The sequence below is a fragment of the Narcine bancroftii genome, chromosome 7 (assembly GCF_036971445.1).
Source record: "Narcine bancroftii isolate sNarBan1 chromosome 7, sNarBan1.hap1, whole genome shotgun sequence".
NCBI lineage: Eukaryota > Metazoa > Chordata > Chondrichthyes > Torpediniformes > Narcinidae > Narcine > Narcine bancroftii.
Window position 1 is genome coordinate 181395460 of NC_091475.1, and position 18589 is coordinate 181414048.

General features: G+C 40.4%; 1 protein-coding gene across 13 annotated transcripts in view; it reads left to right on the top strand.

Annotated features, from left to right (window-relative positions):
• The window catches only part of LOC138739469 (protein furry homolog), a 446682-nt gene that overhangs the window by 297813 nt on the left and 130280 nt on the right, over positions 1–18589 (top strand). For all 13 annotated transcript variants that reach the window (XM_069891583.1, XM_069891588.1, XM_069891589.1 and 10 more), the window contains one exon: positions 16364–16510. In XM_069891583.1, coding sequence (XP_069747684.1) covers positions 16364–16510 — 147 coding nt within the window. The remainder of the gene's footprint in view (positions 1–16363; positions 16511–18589) is intronic.

Here is an 18589-nt window from a genome sequence, read left to right on the forward strand (position 1 = left end):
GGTGCACTGTCCCACTCCTGCATTCAAGCATTGCGATCCCCATTTCTGGGGGTTGACTATATGGCTCTTGCTGAAGTACAACAACAAGATGAAGAGGTTCCAGCGGACTGAACTGCAGTCACTGTTGGTCTCAACTCGACTACAACTTCATTTCGCACTGGTACACAGCAATCACGATACTGTATTTCTAAGCTCTCCACGCTGCCATAATGCTGCAATCAATATTGTAAGAGATTTATACTCAAGGCAAGCCACAATCAAGTGAACGATTTGATGGGAGATATTATTTGTTGATTCTGTATTGGTAATCAGCTCATGAGGCATTTCTTCTGTAGCAAACCCATTGTGTTCTGGTTCAATTCCAATTTAAACTGTTTGACCAAATGCTCATTGTGATGTGACTCACTGAAAGTTCAGTGGTGGATGATTAACATGATTGTACTCTATTCTGGTTACTTTGTGATGAAATCATAATGTTTTAGTTGCCAATTCCTAATTTTAGTTCATAATTTCCATGATGACTCGCTCCTCTCGTCTGAGTTGGTTATGAGCTGTATATTCCCTCAACATTTTCAGAGAGCTTCATTACTATTAACCACCCCATGTATGTGGATGCCTAATGTTAGGTCTGCTTTGTTCATGAATGAGTGAGTCAGACACCAGACTGAGTCGAAATCAAGGTTCTTTGTTCTTTATTACCAGATTGTAACACTTGCAACTAACAGTGTTAGTTGGAGAAGGCGCATTCTGCCGTTATCAGCAAGTGGTGTTTTTTTTATACCTCAGGATTCTTTTCTTCTTCTTTGGCTTGGATTCGCGGACGAAGATTTATGGAGGGGGTAAAAGTCCACGTCAGCTGCAGGCTCGTTTGTGGCTGACAAGTCCGATGCGGGACAGGCAGACACGGTTGCAGCGGAAAATTGGTTGGTTGGGGTTGGGTGTTGGGTTTTTCCTCCTTTGCCTTTTGTCAGTGAGGTGGGCTCTGCGGTCTTTTTCAAAGGAGGTTGCTGCCCGCCAAACTGTGAGGCGCCAAGATGCACGGTTTGAGGCGATATCAGCCCACTGGCGGTGGTCAATGTGGCAGGCACCAAGAGATTTCTTTAGGCAGTCCTTGTACCTTTTCTTTGGTGCACCTCTGTCACGGTGGCCAGTGGAGAGCTCGCCATATAACACGATCTTGGGAAGGCGATGGTCCTCCATTCTGGAGACGTGACCCACCCAGCGCAGCTGGATCTTCAGCAGCGTGGACTCGATGCTGTCGACCTCTGCCATCTTGAGTACTTCGACGTTAGGGATGAAAGCGCTCCAATGGATGTTGAGGATGGAGCGGAGACAACGCTGGTGGAAGCGTTCTAGGAGCCGTAGGTGATGCCGGTAGAGGACCCATGATTCGGAGCCGAACAGGAGTGTGGGTATGACAACGGCTCTGTATACGCTTATCTTTGTGAGGTTTTTCAGTTGGTTGTTTTTCCAGACTCTTTTGTGTAGTCTTCCAAAGGTGCTATTTGCCTTGGCGAGTCTGTTGTCTATCTCATTGTCGATCCTTGCATCTGATGAAATGGACACAAGAGAAACTTGTCCGTGAACTACTCTTTGCAGACGATGCCGCTTTAGTTGCCCATTCAGAGCCAGCTCTTCAGCGCTTGACGTCCTGCTTTGCGGAAACTGCCAAAATGTTTGGCCTGGAAGTCAGCCTGAAGAAAACTGAGGTCCTCCATCAGCCAGCTCCCCACCATGACTACCAGCCCCCCCACATCTCCATCGGGCACACAAAACTCAAAACGGTCAACCAGTTTACCTATCTCGGCTGCACCTCAGGATACGTACTTAGTAAATGATCATACCATGACATTGTCCAATGAATAAACTGTTGCTACCCTTCTCTGTTAGTCTGCTGCACATCATTCTTGTTAGTGCCAAGCTTATCTTGAGTGGACAAGGTCACATCTGCATTCTGTTACTCCTTAGTACTGGGTGACTCCTTCTCCGGTCCCATCTCATGATGTTTTTACCTTACACTAAACACATTGTTCATTCTTCCGTTCTGTGATGGTCGTTTTATCCCTCCTGATAACACAGAAAGCATTAAAATTATAGAAATAAAAGCAGGAAATGCTGGAGAAATTTTATTGTGCAGAGGCAAAGAGTGGGGTGATTTCAGATTAATTTGGTTTGATTCTGATGTAAAATTAATAACATTCACATTATTCCAAGCATCGCCTCCTTTATTGATGTTGTGAATCTTTGCATTATTTTCTTTTTTTGGTTCCAGATTTCCACCAGCTGCTGTATTCTTATTTTTATTTGTAATATTTTAGGTAAGATGACAGTATTAAAGGCTACAGATATTTTTCTCACCATGTAAGTCACCAGTATTGGGAAGACATAGAACCAGTTTACATACAATGTATTGGCTGGGATTTCACACCTTAATAAAATTAATGGAATGAGTTTCGGAAATTAGGATACAACACACTGGGGCAACTCCGACCAGGGATGGCATTGTAGACGTACAGATGTTTTACTACAATTTTTAAAAAAATGTATATTACTACTGAGCTTCAACAAGAAGTCTCAATGTGAGACTTAATTAAATGCAAATATAATTTTTCTATCAAGGTCCGAGGGAATATCAAAATGCCCTGGGGATTTATCCACCCTTATTTGCTTTAAGACAGTAAGCATTTCCTCCTCTTTAATCTGTATAGGTTCCATAACCTCACTGATGGATTTCCTTGCTTCCCACAACCCTGTGCCCATTTCGTGAGTTAATACTGATGGAAAAAAAACATTTAAGATCTTCCCCATCTCTTTTGGCTACATACAAACCCAACCACTCTGATCTTCAAGGGGACTAATTTTGTCCCATGCTATCCTTTTCCTCTTAATATACCTATAGAAATCCTTGGGATTTTCCTTCACATTGTCTGCCAAAGCAACCTCCTATTGTTTTTTTTAAAGTCTTCCTGATTTCTTTCTTGAGGTTTTTCTTGCATTTTTTTATACACCTCAAGAACTTCATTTGCTCCATGATGCCTATACTTGCTGTACACCTCTCTCTTCTACCAAACCAGATCCCCAATATCCCTCAAAAACCATGGTTCCCTATGCCTGCTGACCTTGCCTTTAATCCTGACAGAAACATACAAACTCTGTACTTTCAAAATTTCACCTTTGAAGATCCTCCACTTACCTTGCACATCCTTGCCGGAAAACAACTTCTCCTAACCCACGCATTCTAGATTCTTTCTCATTTCCTCAAAATTAGCTTTTCTCCAATTTAGAATCTCACCCCAAGGCCCAGACCTAACCTTCTCCATAATTAACTTGAAACTAATGGCATTATGATCACTGGACCCAAAATGTTCCCCTACACATTCTTCTGTCACCTGTCCTGTCTCATTCCCAAAAAGGAGATAAGTCTCTCTCTCTCTCTCTCTCTATTGATTTAGAAAATTTTCCTGCATGCATTGGACATATTCCAAGCCATCCAGCCCTTTTACTCTATGGAGTCCCAGTCAAACATCCTGCAGCTATCTCTTTACATATTTGCTTCTTCAATTCTTGGAGACTATTGGCAGTCTATAATACTACGCCATGAGTGTGGTTTCCCATTCCTCAGCTCCATCCATATAGCCTCAGTAGATGAATCTTTGGGTCTGTCCAGCATGAGCACTGCTGTGATATTTTTCCTGATGAACAATGCCTTTCATCCTCCCCATTCTATCGCATCTAATGCAACGGAAGCCTGGAACATTGAGCTGCTAGTCCTGCCCCCTCCTGCAATCAAGTTTCACTAATGGCACATCATAATTCCATATTCCAGTGCATGCTTGAAGCTCATTGCCTTTCCTATAATGCTCCTTGCATTGAAATAGATGCAATTTATAAATTTCCACCATGTACAACCCATTGACTTCTAATGCTGCATACAATTTTCACATCATCTTTCTCCTCCTCTACCTGCTGTGGCACTCTAATTCCCATTCCCCTGCAAATCTAGTTTAAACTCACCGGGGTAACACAAGCAAACTTTCCCACAAGGATATTAGCTCCCATCCAGGCCAGATGCAAACTGTCCTGTCAGAACAAGTCCCACCTTCCCTGAAAGAGAGCCCAATTGATCTAGAAACTTGAAGCCCTCTCTCCTGCACTACGTCTTTAGCCATGTGTTAAGCTGCATTATCCTCCTATTTCTAACATCACTAGCACGTGGCACTGGTAGCAATCCTGAGATCACAACCTTCAACTTAGGTTGTCCTTCAACTTAGCATCTAACTCCCTGAACTCTCCTTGCAGGGCCTCTTCACCTTTCCTACCCATGTCATTGGTCCCTATATGGACCATAACATCTGTCTGCTCACCCTTCCTTCTGAGAATGCTGTTAACTCAATCTGAGATATCTCTGACCTGGCACCAGGAAGCTAATGTACCATCATGTATACTCGATCTCTTCCACAGAACCTCTTATCTGTCCCCCTAACTATGGAATCCCCTATTACTACAGCTTGCCTTTTCTGCCTTCCTTTCTTAGCCACAGGACTGGACTCCATGCCAGAGACATGATCGCCATGGTGATCACCATGGCTGGTCCCTGGTAGGTTCCCCACCCCAAAAACGGTATCTAAATAGTATACTTATTATTTTTTTTAATTTTCATTTTTCACACTATGAACCATATTGACCAAAATACACATAAACATTTCCCTCTTGATTATACACAGTGTCATTTTCTCCCCTTTCCCCCCCCTCCCCTCCCTCCTTCACCCCCCCTCCCCATCCACTCAACGTTCAACATATATGATATATTAAACCCATTAAACAATGTCATCACACAATGAAAATAAACAAGAAATTTGTGTCATCTACTTTTACATACTTGGTCAGTTCATTTCGTCGTCTTCTCCTTCTGTCATTTTAGGTGGTGGAGGTCCGTGATAGGACTTCTCTGTTGTGTTCCATGTACGGTTCCCAAATTTGTTCGAATACTGTGATGTTATTTCTTAAATTATATGTAATTTTTTCCAATGGAATACATTTTTCTATGTACCATTGCTGTATTCTCAGGCTATCTTCTAATTTCCAGGTTGACATAATACATTTTTTTTGCTACAGCTAAGGTTATCATAATAAATCTTTTTTGTGCTCCATCCAAATCGAGTCCAAGTTCTTTACCTCTTATATTACTTAGAAGAAAGATCTCTGGATTTTTTGGTATGTTGCTTTTTGTGATTTTATTGAATACCTGATTTAGATCTTCCCAAAACTTTTCCACTTTCTCACATGCCCAAATTGCATGTACTGTTCTTCCTGTTTCCTTCTTACAGTGAAAACATCTGTCTGAAACTGTTGGGTCACATTTATTTAACTTTTGGGACGGGTGTATAGCCTGTGTAACCAATTATATTGTATCATGCGTAAACTCGTGTTTATTGTATTTCTCATAGTTCCGGAGCATAGCTTTTCCCATTTTCATTCTTCATCTTTATGTTTAGATCTTGTTCCCATTTTTGTTTAGGTTTACAGCTTGTTTCCTCATTCTTTCTCTTGCAGTTTGATGTACATGTTTGTTATAAATCTTTTAATTATCATTGTGTCTGTAATCAAATATTCAAGATTGCTTCCTTCCGGTAACGTCAGCCTGCTTCCCAATTTGTCCTTCAAGTAGGTTTTCAGTTGGTGGTATGCAAACATTGTACTGTGAGTTATACCATATTTGCACTTCATTTGTTCAAAAGATAATAATTTATTTCCCGAAAAACAGTTTTCTGTTCTTTTGATCCCTTTTCTCGCCCATTCTCTTAAAGAAAGGTTATCTATTGTGAAAGGAATTAGTTGATTTTGCGTCAATATTAATTTTGGTAGTTGATAATTTGTTTTATTCCTTTCTATGTGAATCTTCTTCCAAATGTTGAGCAGATGGTACAGTACTGGTAAATTCCTATGTTGCACCAGCTTTTCATTCCACTTATATAGTATATGTTCAGGTACCTTCTCCCCTATTTTATCTAGCTCTAATCTGGTCCAATCTGGTTTTTCCCTTGTTTGATAAAAATCTGATAGGTATCTTAATTGTGCTGCTCTATAATAATTCTTAAAGTTTGGTAGCTGTAAGCCCCCTTTTTTGTACCATTCTGTTAATTTATCTAGCACTATCCTTGGTTTCCCCCCTTTCCATAAGAATTTCCTTATTATTTTCTTTAGCTCCTTGAAGAATGTTTCTGTTAGGTGAATTAGTAATGATTGGAATAGGTATTGTATCCTTGGGAAGATATTCATTTTAATGCAATTTACCCTTCCTATCAGTGGTAGTGGTAAATCTTTCCAATGTTCTCAGTCGTCTTGTATTTTCTTCATTAATGGCTGATAATTTAGTTTGTATAGATGGCCTAGATTATTATCTAGTTGTATACCAAGGTATCAGATTGCTTGTGTTTGCCACTTAAATGGTGATTCTTTCTTAAACTTTGTGAAATCCACATTATTCATTGGCATCGCTTTACTTTTATTTGCGTTGATCTTGTACCCCGATACTTCTCCATATTCCTTCAATTTCTTATGTAATTCTTTTATTGATATTTCTGGTTCTGATGTCATCTGCAAATAGACTGATTTTTATCCCTCTTATTTTATTTTCTGTTCTTATCAGTTATGCCAGTGGTTCTATAGCTAACGCGAACAGTGAAGGAGATAGTGGACATCCCAGCCTAGTTGACCTGCATCCATTTACTGTCACCTTCGCCAATGGTCCCTTATATAATGCTTTAATCCAATTAATATATTTCTCTGGTAGGTTGAACCTCTGTAGTACTTTGAATAAATAATTCCATTCTACTCTGTCAAAGGCTTTCTCTGCACCTAAGGCAACTGCCACTGTTGGTATCTTGTTTCCTTATACTGCATGGATTAAGTTAATGAACTTACAGATATTGTCCGTTGTTCGTCTTTTCTTAATAAATCCAGTTTGATCTAGTTTTACTATTTTTGGTACACAGTCGGCCAATCTGTTTGCTAATAGTTTAGCTATTATCTTATAATCTGTGTTAAGTAGAGATATTGGTCTATACGATGCTGGTGTTAGTGGATCTTTCCCCATCTTTGGTATTACTGTAATTATTGCTGTTTTGCATGAATCTGGCATGTTTTGTGTTTCTTCAATCTGGTTCATTACTTCCAGGAGAGGAGGAATTAATAAGTCTTTAAATGTTTTATAGAATTCTATTGGGAGTCTGTCCTCTCCCGGCATTTTATTGTTCGGTTTTTTCTTAATATATCCTGTATTTCCTCTGTTTCAAATGGTTTTATTAATTTATTTTGCTCCTTTTCTTGCAATTTTGGTAGTTCAATTTTAGCTAGAAACTCATTTATTTTTTCTTCTTTCCCTTCATACTCAGTTCGATATAATTGCTCGTAGAATTCCTTGAAGTTTTCATTGATCTCCGTTCTTTTAGTTTGTTCTGTCTTAAGTTACCAAGCTAGTATTTTGTGCATTTTTTCTCCTAGCTCATAATACTTCTGCTTTATTTTCAGTATGTTCTTCTACACCTTATACGTTTGTAGTGTTTCATATTTTATTTTTTTTGTCTGCCAATTCTCTTCTTTTTGTTGTATCTTCCCTTGTTGCTAATTCTTTTTCTGTACTTGCTATTTCCCTTTCCAGCTGTTCTATTTCCCGATTGTAGTCCTTCTTCATCTTAGTTACATAACTTATTATCTGCCCTCTGATGAATGCTTTCATTGCATCCCATAGTATAAATTTATCTTTCACTGATTCTGTATTTATTTCAAAGTACATTTTAATTTGTCGCTCAATTAATTCTCTAAAATCCTGTCTTTTAAGTAGCATGGAGTTTAATCTCCATCTATACATTCTCGGTGGGATGTCCTCCAGCTCTATTGCTAATAACAGGGGTGAGTGATCCAATAACAATCTAGCTTTAAATTCCGTTTTTCTAACTCTCCCATGGATGTGGGCTGACAACTGGAACAGGTTTATCCTTGAGTATGTTTTGTGTCTACCCGAATAATATGAGTATTCCCTCTCCTTTGGGTGTTGTCTCCTCCATATATCCAAAAGTTGCATTTCCTGCATCGATTTAACAATAAATTTGGGTACTTTGTTCTTTCTGCTAGTTTTTTGTCCAGTTTTGTCCATCTTTGAGTCCAAATTAAGGTTAAAGTCCCCTCCTATCAGTATATTCCCCTGCATATCTGCAATCTTCAAAAAGATATCTTGCATAAATTTTTGATCCTCTTCATTAGGTGCATATACATTGAGCAAATTCCAAAATTCTGAATATATCATTACATACCTCCCTGCTGGATCTATTATTTCCTCCTCTATTTTGATTGGTACATTTTTATTGATTAATATAGCTACTCCTCTGGCTTTTGAATTATATGATGCTGCCGTTACATGCCCTACCCAGTCTCTCCTTAGTTTATCATGTTCCACTTCAGTTAGATGTGTTTCTTGCACGAATGCTATTTCAATTTTTTCTGTCTTCAGTAAATTTAACAGCCTCTTCCTTTTGATTTGGTTATTTATTCCATTAATATTTATAGTCATATAGTTCAACATGGCCATTTCATACTTTGTTTACCTCTCATTTCCGCTTCCTCATCACCATCTTTCCTCCTTATCCATTTCTGTTTTCTTTTTTTGAACACACTGTAAGACAACACTTCTAAAACATAAAATATTTCCACTATTCCCACATCTAAAATTCCCTTAACCCCCAAATGTCCCCCCCCCTCTCTGAGTTGCTCCTTGTCCCTTGGCAGGCAACCACAACTCCCCCCTCCATTTGGATTGTGAACCCGCTCGCAAGCATCAACTGATTTCGCAGTGAGTGTTATTCTCTCCCACCCAGTCCCCCCAGAAAATACTTTTATCTTCACATATAACAAAGCTCACTCTCTTAATTCCCCCATTACTTCCTTTCTTTCCTTTCGTCCCCTTCTTAGTTCCTACTTATACATTATTTTTCTTCTTTATATGTAGTTTGTCGTCATTCTTGTTCTTGTTACATCTCTTCATCTCTCTGTCTGTTTTGCAGGCATTCTGCAAATTCTCGTGCTTTCTTCGGATCCAAGAACAGTCTGCCTTGCTGCCCCGAAATAACTATTTTAAGCACTGCTGGATATCTTAACAAAAACTTATAGCCTTTCTTCCATAGGATCGATTTTGCTGTGTTAAACTCCTTCCTCTTCTTCTTTTTTCTTCTTTTTTGACCTTTGTATTCCAGTGGCTTTTTGTCTTCTCTCATTTTTTTCATGCCTTCTCCAATATATTTTCTCTTGTTGTATATCTCAGGAATTTTACTAGAATGGATCTTGGTTTTTGTTGTGGCTGTGGTTTTGGGGCTAATGTTCATGTGCCCTTTCTATTTCCATTCCTTCCTGTATTTCTGGCATTCCTAGGACCCTAGGGATCCATTCTTTTCTAAATTATTTCATATCTTTGCCTTCTTCATCTTTCTTAAGGCCCACTATCTTTATATTGATTCTCCTATTATAGTTTTCCATTATATCCATCTTCTGAGCTAACAACTCCTGTGTTTCTTTAACTTTTTTATCAGTTTCTTCCAATTTTCTTTTTAAGTCGTCCACTTCCATTTCTACGGCTGTTTCTCGTTCTTCCACCTTTTCTACTCTTTTCCCTATTTCTGTCATGACCAGCTTTAATCTATTCACTTTTTCTTCTGTACCTTTTATTCTTATTTTTATTTCACTAAATTCTTGTGTCAGCCATTGTTTTAATGCTTCCATATATTCTTGAAAAAATTTTTTATCCATGTACTTTCCATTCCCTTCATCTTCCATTTCTCTGTGCAGAGCTTGATGCTCTCCCTCCTCTTCCCCTGTGTCTGCTCCAGGGCCTGTGTCCTCTCCCTCTCTTCCTTGTATCTGTGTCTCTTCTGACTTTCTTGTTGGGCTGTTTGTCTCAGTTTGCTGGGTATTTTTTTTTATCTTGTCTTGATGTTGGTCCTCTTCCTCTGGGCTGGTCATCTGCTGTGTTTCTGATTTCCTTTTTTCATTCTCCTCCCTCCCGTTCCCATTATTTTCTATAGCTTCCCACTGGGAGCCCTGATGTCGGTTCTTTCTCAGCTGTTCAAGCTGTGGAATTCCACTCCACAGCTGGTCCCCCCCCCCCCCCCCCCCCCCATCGGTGTTGTCTTTGTCACACATGGTTGCACACCTCTCTTTGGCTCCATGAGCCATCTTTGTAGTCCTGCGTTCGGTGGGTCGCGACCCTGTGGGGTTTCCACTGACCTCAGGGAGTGGGCTCCTCTTTCCACGGCGGGTCCCTGCTTCTTCGTACAGGTAAGACCTTCACCTTTCTCTTCCGGCGTCTTTCCTTCTTCTTTTCTTCCCATTGTTTTTGGCTTTTCTTTCTTTGGTGCCATTTCCTCCACACCTTTATTTTTTATTTGTTGTGGTTTGTGTGTCTGAGGCTTTGCTTTTTCTTTACTTTTTTCCTTCTTTTCTGGCGAGGGCTGGTATTCTCCTACCAGCCACTACTCCATCACGTGACTCCTCCCAATAGTATACTTATTATTGAAGGGAACCGCCATGGGGTGCCCTGCAGTGCCTGCTCCCTTTCCCTCTCTTGACTCTCACCCTCCCTGCCTCCTAGGTGTGATAGTGTCATTGTAACTCTTGTCAATCACTCTCTCTGTCTCCAGAATGATCCGGAGTTCATCCAACACCAACTCCATTTCCTTAACTCAGCTTGTCGGGAGCTGGAAGTACTTCTTGCAGATGAAGTTTTCAGGGATACTGCTGGCTTCCCTGACAACCCACATTCTGCAAAAGGAGCATTCCCCAGCCTTGGCTGCCATTCCCACTGTTTGTGACTAAAGGAACAAAACTTCTACTATCCCTCTCCTCTTACCTGTTCTCACTGAAGCCTGTTGAGCCAAAGCCTTACTGCTCTGACACAGCCCACACTGATGATGGCTACTCCCTCAAAAAGATGGAGAATGAAAGAACCTGGATTGTTTTATCTCCCAGCAACCATTTTTAGAACAATAAAAGCCTTCATGACTTGAAATCCATAGTGTACTGGATCATGATCAGCTACAGAATTGTACACATGGCAACGTGCATTAAACAAAAAATAATCAGGATGTCTGAGCAGAGCTAAGAAGCAAGAATATCAAAGTTCCTGAATCCCTCTTTTAACTAAGATGGCAGATTGGCAGGAGCTGGGAGGGACTATGAAGGAAAAGAAAGTACAGCAGCAGACCAGGGCAGCCAGGGTTGAGCCTTAGTACTGCAGCCAGAGAGGCTTCTGTTAATCCTGCCAGGCTCTATGGAAAGCAAGCAGCTAAATGTAGCTGCTATGGCAGGCTGCAGCTTGGGCTCCGCAGCCATAGGCCTCATGCCAAGCCACATGCTGCTGGTGGCCAGCATCTGGAATAGATTCCAGGATTTATGTAGGTGTCATGGTGAGTAGGCTTCTTAACACCTCTCAGACACCAATGATTCCTATTCCTTCAGGGATTCAGAACAGGGGTGTCAAAGGGGTGCCATCTGGAAACTGGTCCTTGAACTGAACCACATACAGAGGTTATGAGGGTGCCAGAGGCACATCAAAGTAGGTGGCAAGATCCACAGCCACTCATTGTCTGTGAAAGGACTCTTTTTTGCTTCTCTTGTTTTAAAAAATGGCACCAGAACTTGACAGCTCTTTGTTTGCCTTTGCAGGGCAAGCAAAGGAAAGCTATTCAAAGTACTTAGATCCCAACTCAGTGATGGACACAATGTCATACCTATCAACTTCCAGCTGTGCTACAAGATCATCAACCTTTCTTATATGCATAGGCATTTAAATACAAGACCTTCAGTGCTATATTCACTCTTTTTAACTTTATTTCCAAAGTACCCTGTTAAATCTTATACTTGCAATTTTGCCCTTTTGACTGCTATCTTTCCTCCCAATCTTGCCTTCCATTGCATCTACTTGTGTATCTTCTGCCTCATTCTGGTTCCCATCCTCCTGCCCAACTAGTTTAAATGCTTTCCACCAGCTCTAGTAAATCTGCCTGCCAGAATATTGGTTCCTTCCCCCCACTCAGGTGCAACCTGTCCTTTTTGTACATTCCCCAGAAGAAATCAGAATGATCTTCAGATCTGAACCCTTGCCACACACCAACTCTTCAGCCATACATTCACTGCCATAACTTTTTATTTCTATCCTCACTAGTGCTTGGCACAGGCAGCAATCCAGAGATAACCACCCTTGAGGTCCTGCTCTTTAGCTTCCTAACTCCCTGGATTCCCTCTTCAGGACCTCATCCTTTTCTTATGTGTGTTATTAGTGCCAACGCTTACTCTTCCACTTGAGAATGCAGTGGACTCATTCTGAAATGTCCCTGACCCTGGCATCTGGGAGACAAAACACCATCAAGGAATCTCTATCTTGTTCACAGAACCTATTATCTATCTATCCACCCATTACTACAGCTCTCTTTCCCCACCACCCCCACCCCCATTCCAGAGATCTGACCCACTATGGTCACAGGGGTGCCCCATGATGACTACCTATTTCCCATCCCTCTCTTAATAGTCACCCAGTTACCTGCCTCTTGCCTCTTCAGTGTAACTATCTCCTTATAGCTTCTATTATCCCCTCTTCCTCCCAAATGATCCAGAGTACATCCAGCTCCACTCCATTTCCCTAACAAAGTCTGGAAGGATCTGCAGTTGGATGCACTTCTTGCAAGTGTGGTCAACGAGGACATTTGTGCTGTCCCAGATTTCCCACATCCTGCAATTGGAGCGTACCTCTGCCCCAGAGCCAACTCCACTACCTACACTGGGTTATTGTGAAAAAATCTTATCTGACCTTACGTTTTGCACATCCTCAGCCTCTGCTCACTGAAGCCCAGAGCTCCCACTCCTAAACTGACCCATTCACATAATGGCTTCTCCAACAGTGGACATTCTGGATGTCCCTGCTTTATTTTTATTTGTTCCTGCTGATGAATCATGATCAATTGTTCTGCTAAAGTACCAAGCCTCACAAACAGTCCTTTTTAAACTCTTCTCCCTGACCTGTGCATAACACTCTCATCGCCATTCAGTTGATCTACTAACATGCCGAGCCATATGAACGCTCCTTTTTAAACTCTTCTCTAAAGTTGTATACAGGAGGGGCTGATTTGTGATTGAAACATTTCAGGCTAGACCATCTCTAAAAAGATAATCCAGTCACCAAACCTTGACATTCACGTGTAGATTTTTTTCCATTCATATTCAGTGGCATTATTGTCAACTTACTAGGAGTCACATTGACCAGAAACACAACTGAAACTGCCACATAAATGCTATGATTGCAAGATCAGGTCAGAGACTGAATATTATGCAACATGATCTCTTAACAGTAGGAATAAAAGGATCTTATTCTGATTGCCTACAAGTTACCAGTGGTGTTCTGCAGAGTTTAGTGTTGGGGGCCATTTCTTTTTACATTTTAATGTGGGAAATCTGGGACAGCACAAATGTCCTCGTTGACCACACTTGCAAGAAGTGCATCCAACTGCAGATCCTTCCAGACTTTGTTAGGGAAATGGAGTGGAGCTGGATGTACTCTGGATCATTTGGGAGGAAGAGGGGATAATAGAAGCTATAAGGAGATAGTTACACTGAAGAGGCAAGAGGCAGGTAACTGGGTGACTATTAAGAGAGGGATGGGAAATAGGTAGTCATCATGGGGCACCCCTGTGACCATAGTGGGCCTACCTCACTGACAAAAGGCAAAGGAGGAAAAACCCAACACCCATCCCCAACCAACCAATTTTCCCCTGCAACCGCTGCAATCGTGTCTGCCTGTCCCGCATCGGACTTGTCAGCCACAAACGAGTCTGCAGCTGACGTGGACTTTTTTACCCCCTCCATAAATCTTCGTCCGCGAAGCCAAGCCAAAGAAAAGTGTTGGGGGCCATTTCTTTTTACATTTTATGTAAAAAGATTAGGATTAGGATTGCAGAACCAATGGCTTTGTGCTAAATTTGCAGATGACACAATGAAAAGTAGAGGGGAAGGTAGAGATGAGAAAATGGAAGGCTGCAGTGAAACTTGGATAGGTTTGGAGTATGGACAAAGAGGTGGCAAATGAACTACAATGTTGGAAAGTGTATGGTCATGCACTTTGGTAGAAGAAATAAAAGGATGGGGAGAAAATTAAAAATTCAGAGACACAAAGGCAGTGGCGCATCTAGGTAAAATAGCGCCTATAGCAAGCATTGAAATTTCCCCCACCATTTAAAAAAAACACAAATAAAGTTGCCATTTAGGCAATTTCCACACACATTTGGGCTAATTTTGAAGATCGTCTGCATGTGTATTAGGCATAGTTTCTCTTTATGTCAGCCAAAACTGCTAAAAGGAATAAAATGTCCTTTTATGAGGAGCGTACACCTCCCTCAACCACACTGCCATTCCATTCATCTGCTTGCCACTATAGTGCAGGGAGTTGCCATGGAGTTTTCTTACAGCTTGTAGTTTATATTTCTTGTTCATCCTTTCAATTAGGAGCCAAATAAAAGACTTTGTAATTGTGGTGAACTGCTGTACACTCATTTATCTGGCTCCTCCCTGTTCTGTGACTGTACCTGTGGCTCCTCCCTCTTGACCCTGTATAAAGGCTCTGACACCATTACCCCACCCCAGAAAACCTGTGACATAGCACAGGATGACCTTCAGTTTATTGTAAATAAAAGCCTGTTCTGTAACTCCAGTCTTTTGAGTTATTGACAGCGCATCAATAATGCAATCATCCTGGAAAGGAGAGTGCCTTAAATTGGGGAATTATGTGAGCTGGACCACCTGTAGGGCATTCATGGGGATTTCTACATGTCTGACCTCTGCCTTACTGCTTACAGTCTGATCAACAATACATGTATCATCTTCTATTTCCCCTGCTCACATGTCTGCTGGCATTATTCAACCCAATTTATTTTAGAAGTATTTCCTATCATTAGTCCTGTACCAATTAAGAATATCAGTGATTTCCTACGAGGAGCAGCTCTTTTCTTGGTTGTAAGAAGCACAATTCGCAGCTGACATCCCTTCCTAGCCCAGGTTATTGAACTCCGAACATCATTATATGAATAAACACACTTTATTTGGTGAAGTACACTCCAAAATCCTTGCCACTACTTGTGTGTTTAATTTAGTTTAGACAGGGAGAACATACCAACTTCTTACAGACAGTGTGGGATTCGAACTCCAGTCCCAATCGCTAGCGCTAACCACTACCCCAACCATGCTGGCTGACGTATCCTTGTAAATTTCACATGTTGTAATTTATTAGAACTCTCATTTTTCAGTAGGTTTGATCTTTTACTAATCTGCTGAATTATGGGCTAGGTAGGGACAGCAACAGCGATACCAAGATGGTCAGGCTCAGGAGTTAGATGGGGGGGGTGAGGGCGGCAGATGGGGTTAGGAGTAAGGTGGCCCAGGAGTTGGATTAGAGGGGGGGGACAAACAGACTGGGCTAGGAGTGAGACAGTCGGGCTTGCGAGTTGGATGGGGAGGTGATGGACGGGACTAGGATTGAACTCAGGAGTTAGATGTCGGGCTCAGGAGTTCAATATTAAGCAGGCAAGAACAGAAGTGCCGCTCCCACTCCCCCCCCCCCTTCAAGTGGCATCCAGGGCAAGTGGCTGCCACACCCTAGATACAGCTGGGAGTCCTTGTGCAGGATATCCTAAAGGTCATCCTTCAGGTTGAGTCGATGGTGAAGAAAGCGGATGCAATGTTGGCATTTATATCTGGAGGAATAGGATGCAAGAGCAGTTGCCATACCAGCAGTGTATGGGAACACCATCATCTGAAGCTTCGTCTCCAGCTGCATTTCAATAGCATTTTTTTTTTCAAGGATCCTTCATAATTTTGAAAACTTCCACCAGATCCCTCAGGACATTATAATCTAACATATGGTAAACTGGCAGGCTCCTACAAGCTTCCCATTTATGCAGTTTTGCAGAGAATAAAAAAATATTTTTTTTAAAATGGTAGATGCTGAGTGTTTCCATCATTTTCTGTTTTTGTTTTTGATAAGGTAAGAATAATACAACACTTATAACCTCCAGAGACATTCCAATGAATTATTATTTGAGAACTTCTTCAACAGTTTCTTTCTATCAACATAACTTTGCAAAAAATGGTTCATAAACCATAATTTTTTGTATATATTTCTTACAGTTCCAAAGTTCAGAATATAAATGTTAATTTTACAAGATGTTGCATCATTATGAATAGTTATAAATTTGGAGGAGAATCAGTTTTCCTATAAATTGATTCTGATGTGCAAATTTAATTGAAAAGTCTTTTTTGTTTCCATTTTAAGTACGGAGATGAGGTTCCTGGATCAGAGATGGAAAATGCCTGGAATGCACTAGTAGATAATGAAAAATGGAGCAATAATCTTAGGATTGCCCTGCAATTTTTGATCAGTCTTTGTGGAGTTAGTAGTGACACATCTCTTCTGCTGTATGTGAGTACCTATGAACAACAGGATGTGTGTACTTCAAGATTAAACATACATAATTAATTGATGGATTATTACAAACAATATCTTTGCCATTTTTGATGTATTTTGAACGATATTACATTCTGCTATACATCATGTCAACATGACATAACATTGGAAGATTGTATTTGTTGACCACAATTAATAGATTATTGTTCAATTCTACAAAAATAAATTCTAATTGAGTGAAGAAGATTACATAATAAGGAATCACCTAGTCCCTCCTGGAAATCTTATAAATTTTCATTCAATGCTCATATTAATTGGAGCAGATGATAATTTGTTGGAATGGAATTTAGCAGGAAGTGCCATGTGTTATTTCTGGATATTTTACATTTTTTGACAAAGTTTATACAAAAGGTTTGATTTATTTTAATCTGGAGAGGTATTGGGTTTGGAAGTACACGAGATGTGGAAAATGAGTGCAATGAGAACCTCTTAGTTGCTTTAGATTAGACCAAAATGACCACCACCAATAAAGTCTGCTTTTGGAAAAACTAGCTGGACAGTAGAAAAGACAACAAAAGATGGGTGCAATTGTTCTCAGTACAAAGTGGGCAGACAGAGATCCAACTAACATTTTCAATTAACTTTGTTATGTCATGTTTGCCACACATCTCAAGTATCATCATCCATGATAAATGCTCTTTTTCACTTTTCATTTTATCTTAATTCATACTCATTCCAAAAATGTGACTGTTGGAGGCTTACACTGCTCCTACCATTGTCTTCTTTCCCTTCTACCTCCACTCAATTGGACTGCACATCTACAGAGACTAGATTGTCTCTCACAACTCTATCTATTTCATCTCTATTGCTGGATGAACCTCACCACTTTTTCCTTCCTATTTTTAAAAGACAAGTATTTTGTGTTTGTAACAGGTCACTTTGTAATCATCAGGTCATTCCCATTTATCTCCATTTATACTTTTTTTCATTAATTTTCCTTTGAATATTATGCATTTAAATGTGTTCTTAATTTTCTTTCCTTAGAATTATATTGGTCAGGACTATTGTAGTTCTATTTATGTCTTACCCTTCTTTCCCCTGACTTCCTCTATTGTTTCCTTTTTTTTATTCATTTCCATCCTTTTCCTCTCCTTTTGTTCACTTTCTTTTATCTGTCTGCTCAAGTACCCATCCTCCTTTAAACTCTCCCCAACAGCATTCACAAATTCTAGTATGCTACTGATCTCCAAAGCTATCTCAAGATAATGCTGAAATTTTTCATTACGGCTGCTGTTGTTGTATCAAATGCCAAAGCCAGCTGAATAGAGCACTACAGCACAGTACAGGCCCTTCAGCCCTTGATATTGCGCTGACACCTATATATTCCTTTAAAAATGTTCTAAACCCTCCCTACCCTGTAACCCTCTATTTTTATTCCATCCTTAAGCCTGCCTAAGAGTCTCTTAAATGCCCCTAATGTTTCAGCCTCCACCACCATCCCAGGTACTAGTTGTCCACCCTATCTGTGCCTTTCATAATCATCCTTCTACACTCCAAAGAGAAAAGTCCCAACTCTAGTAACCTTATCTCAAGACTTGTTTTCCAATCCAGATATCATCCTGATAATCTCCTCTGCACCCTCTCTGTAGATTCCACATCCTACCTATAATGAAGTAATCAGAACTGAACATAATACTCTAAATTCTGAACAATTTAAACAAACATGAATGATAAACATTCTTCTGAGTTTTCACAAGCCATCAATTCCTGTTTCCTATTCACATTCCTTCTAATTATTGGTGACCAAAAAAAACCTCAGAAAGATTAAACTATTTACACGAGTTCAGCAGCTGTTCAAGAAAAAAAAATGTCCACATGATACATGTCAGGATATGAGAGGATACATGAATGTAAATTAGTTCTTTTCAGTTTGTCATCTCTTCCTATCTTTTGGACCCTCCAGAACTAAAGCTACTCAAAAAAAACTCTGACCTCATGGATCCTCCCTCTACCCTCCCCACAATCCAACCCTCACCCCTCTTCCATTGAGAACCATGTCTATTTTCCAAGAGCTGAGTATCTGAAATTATCCCA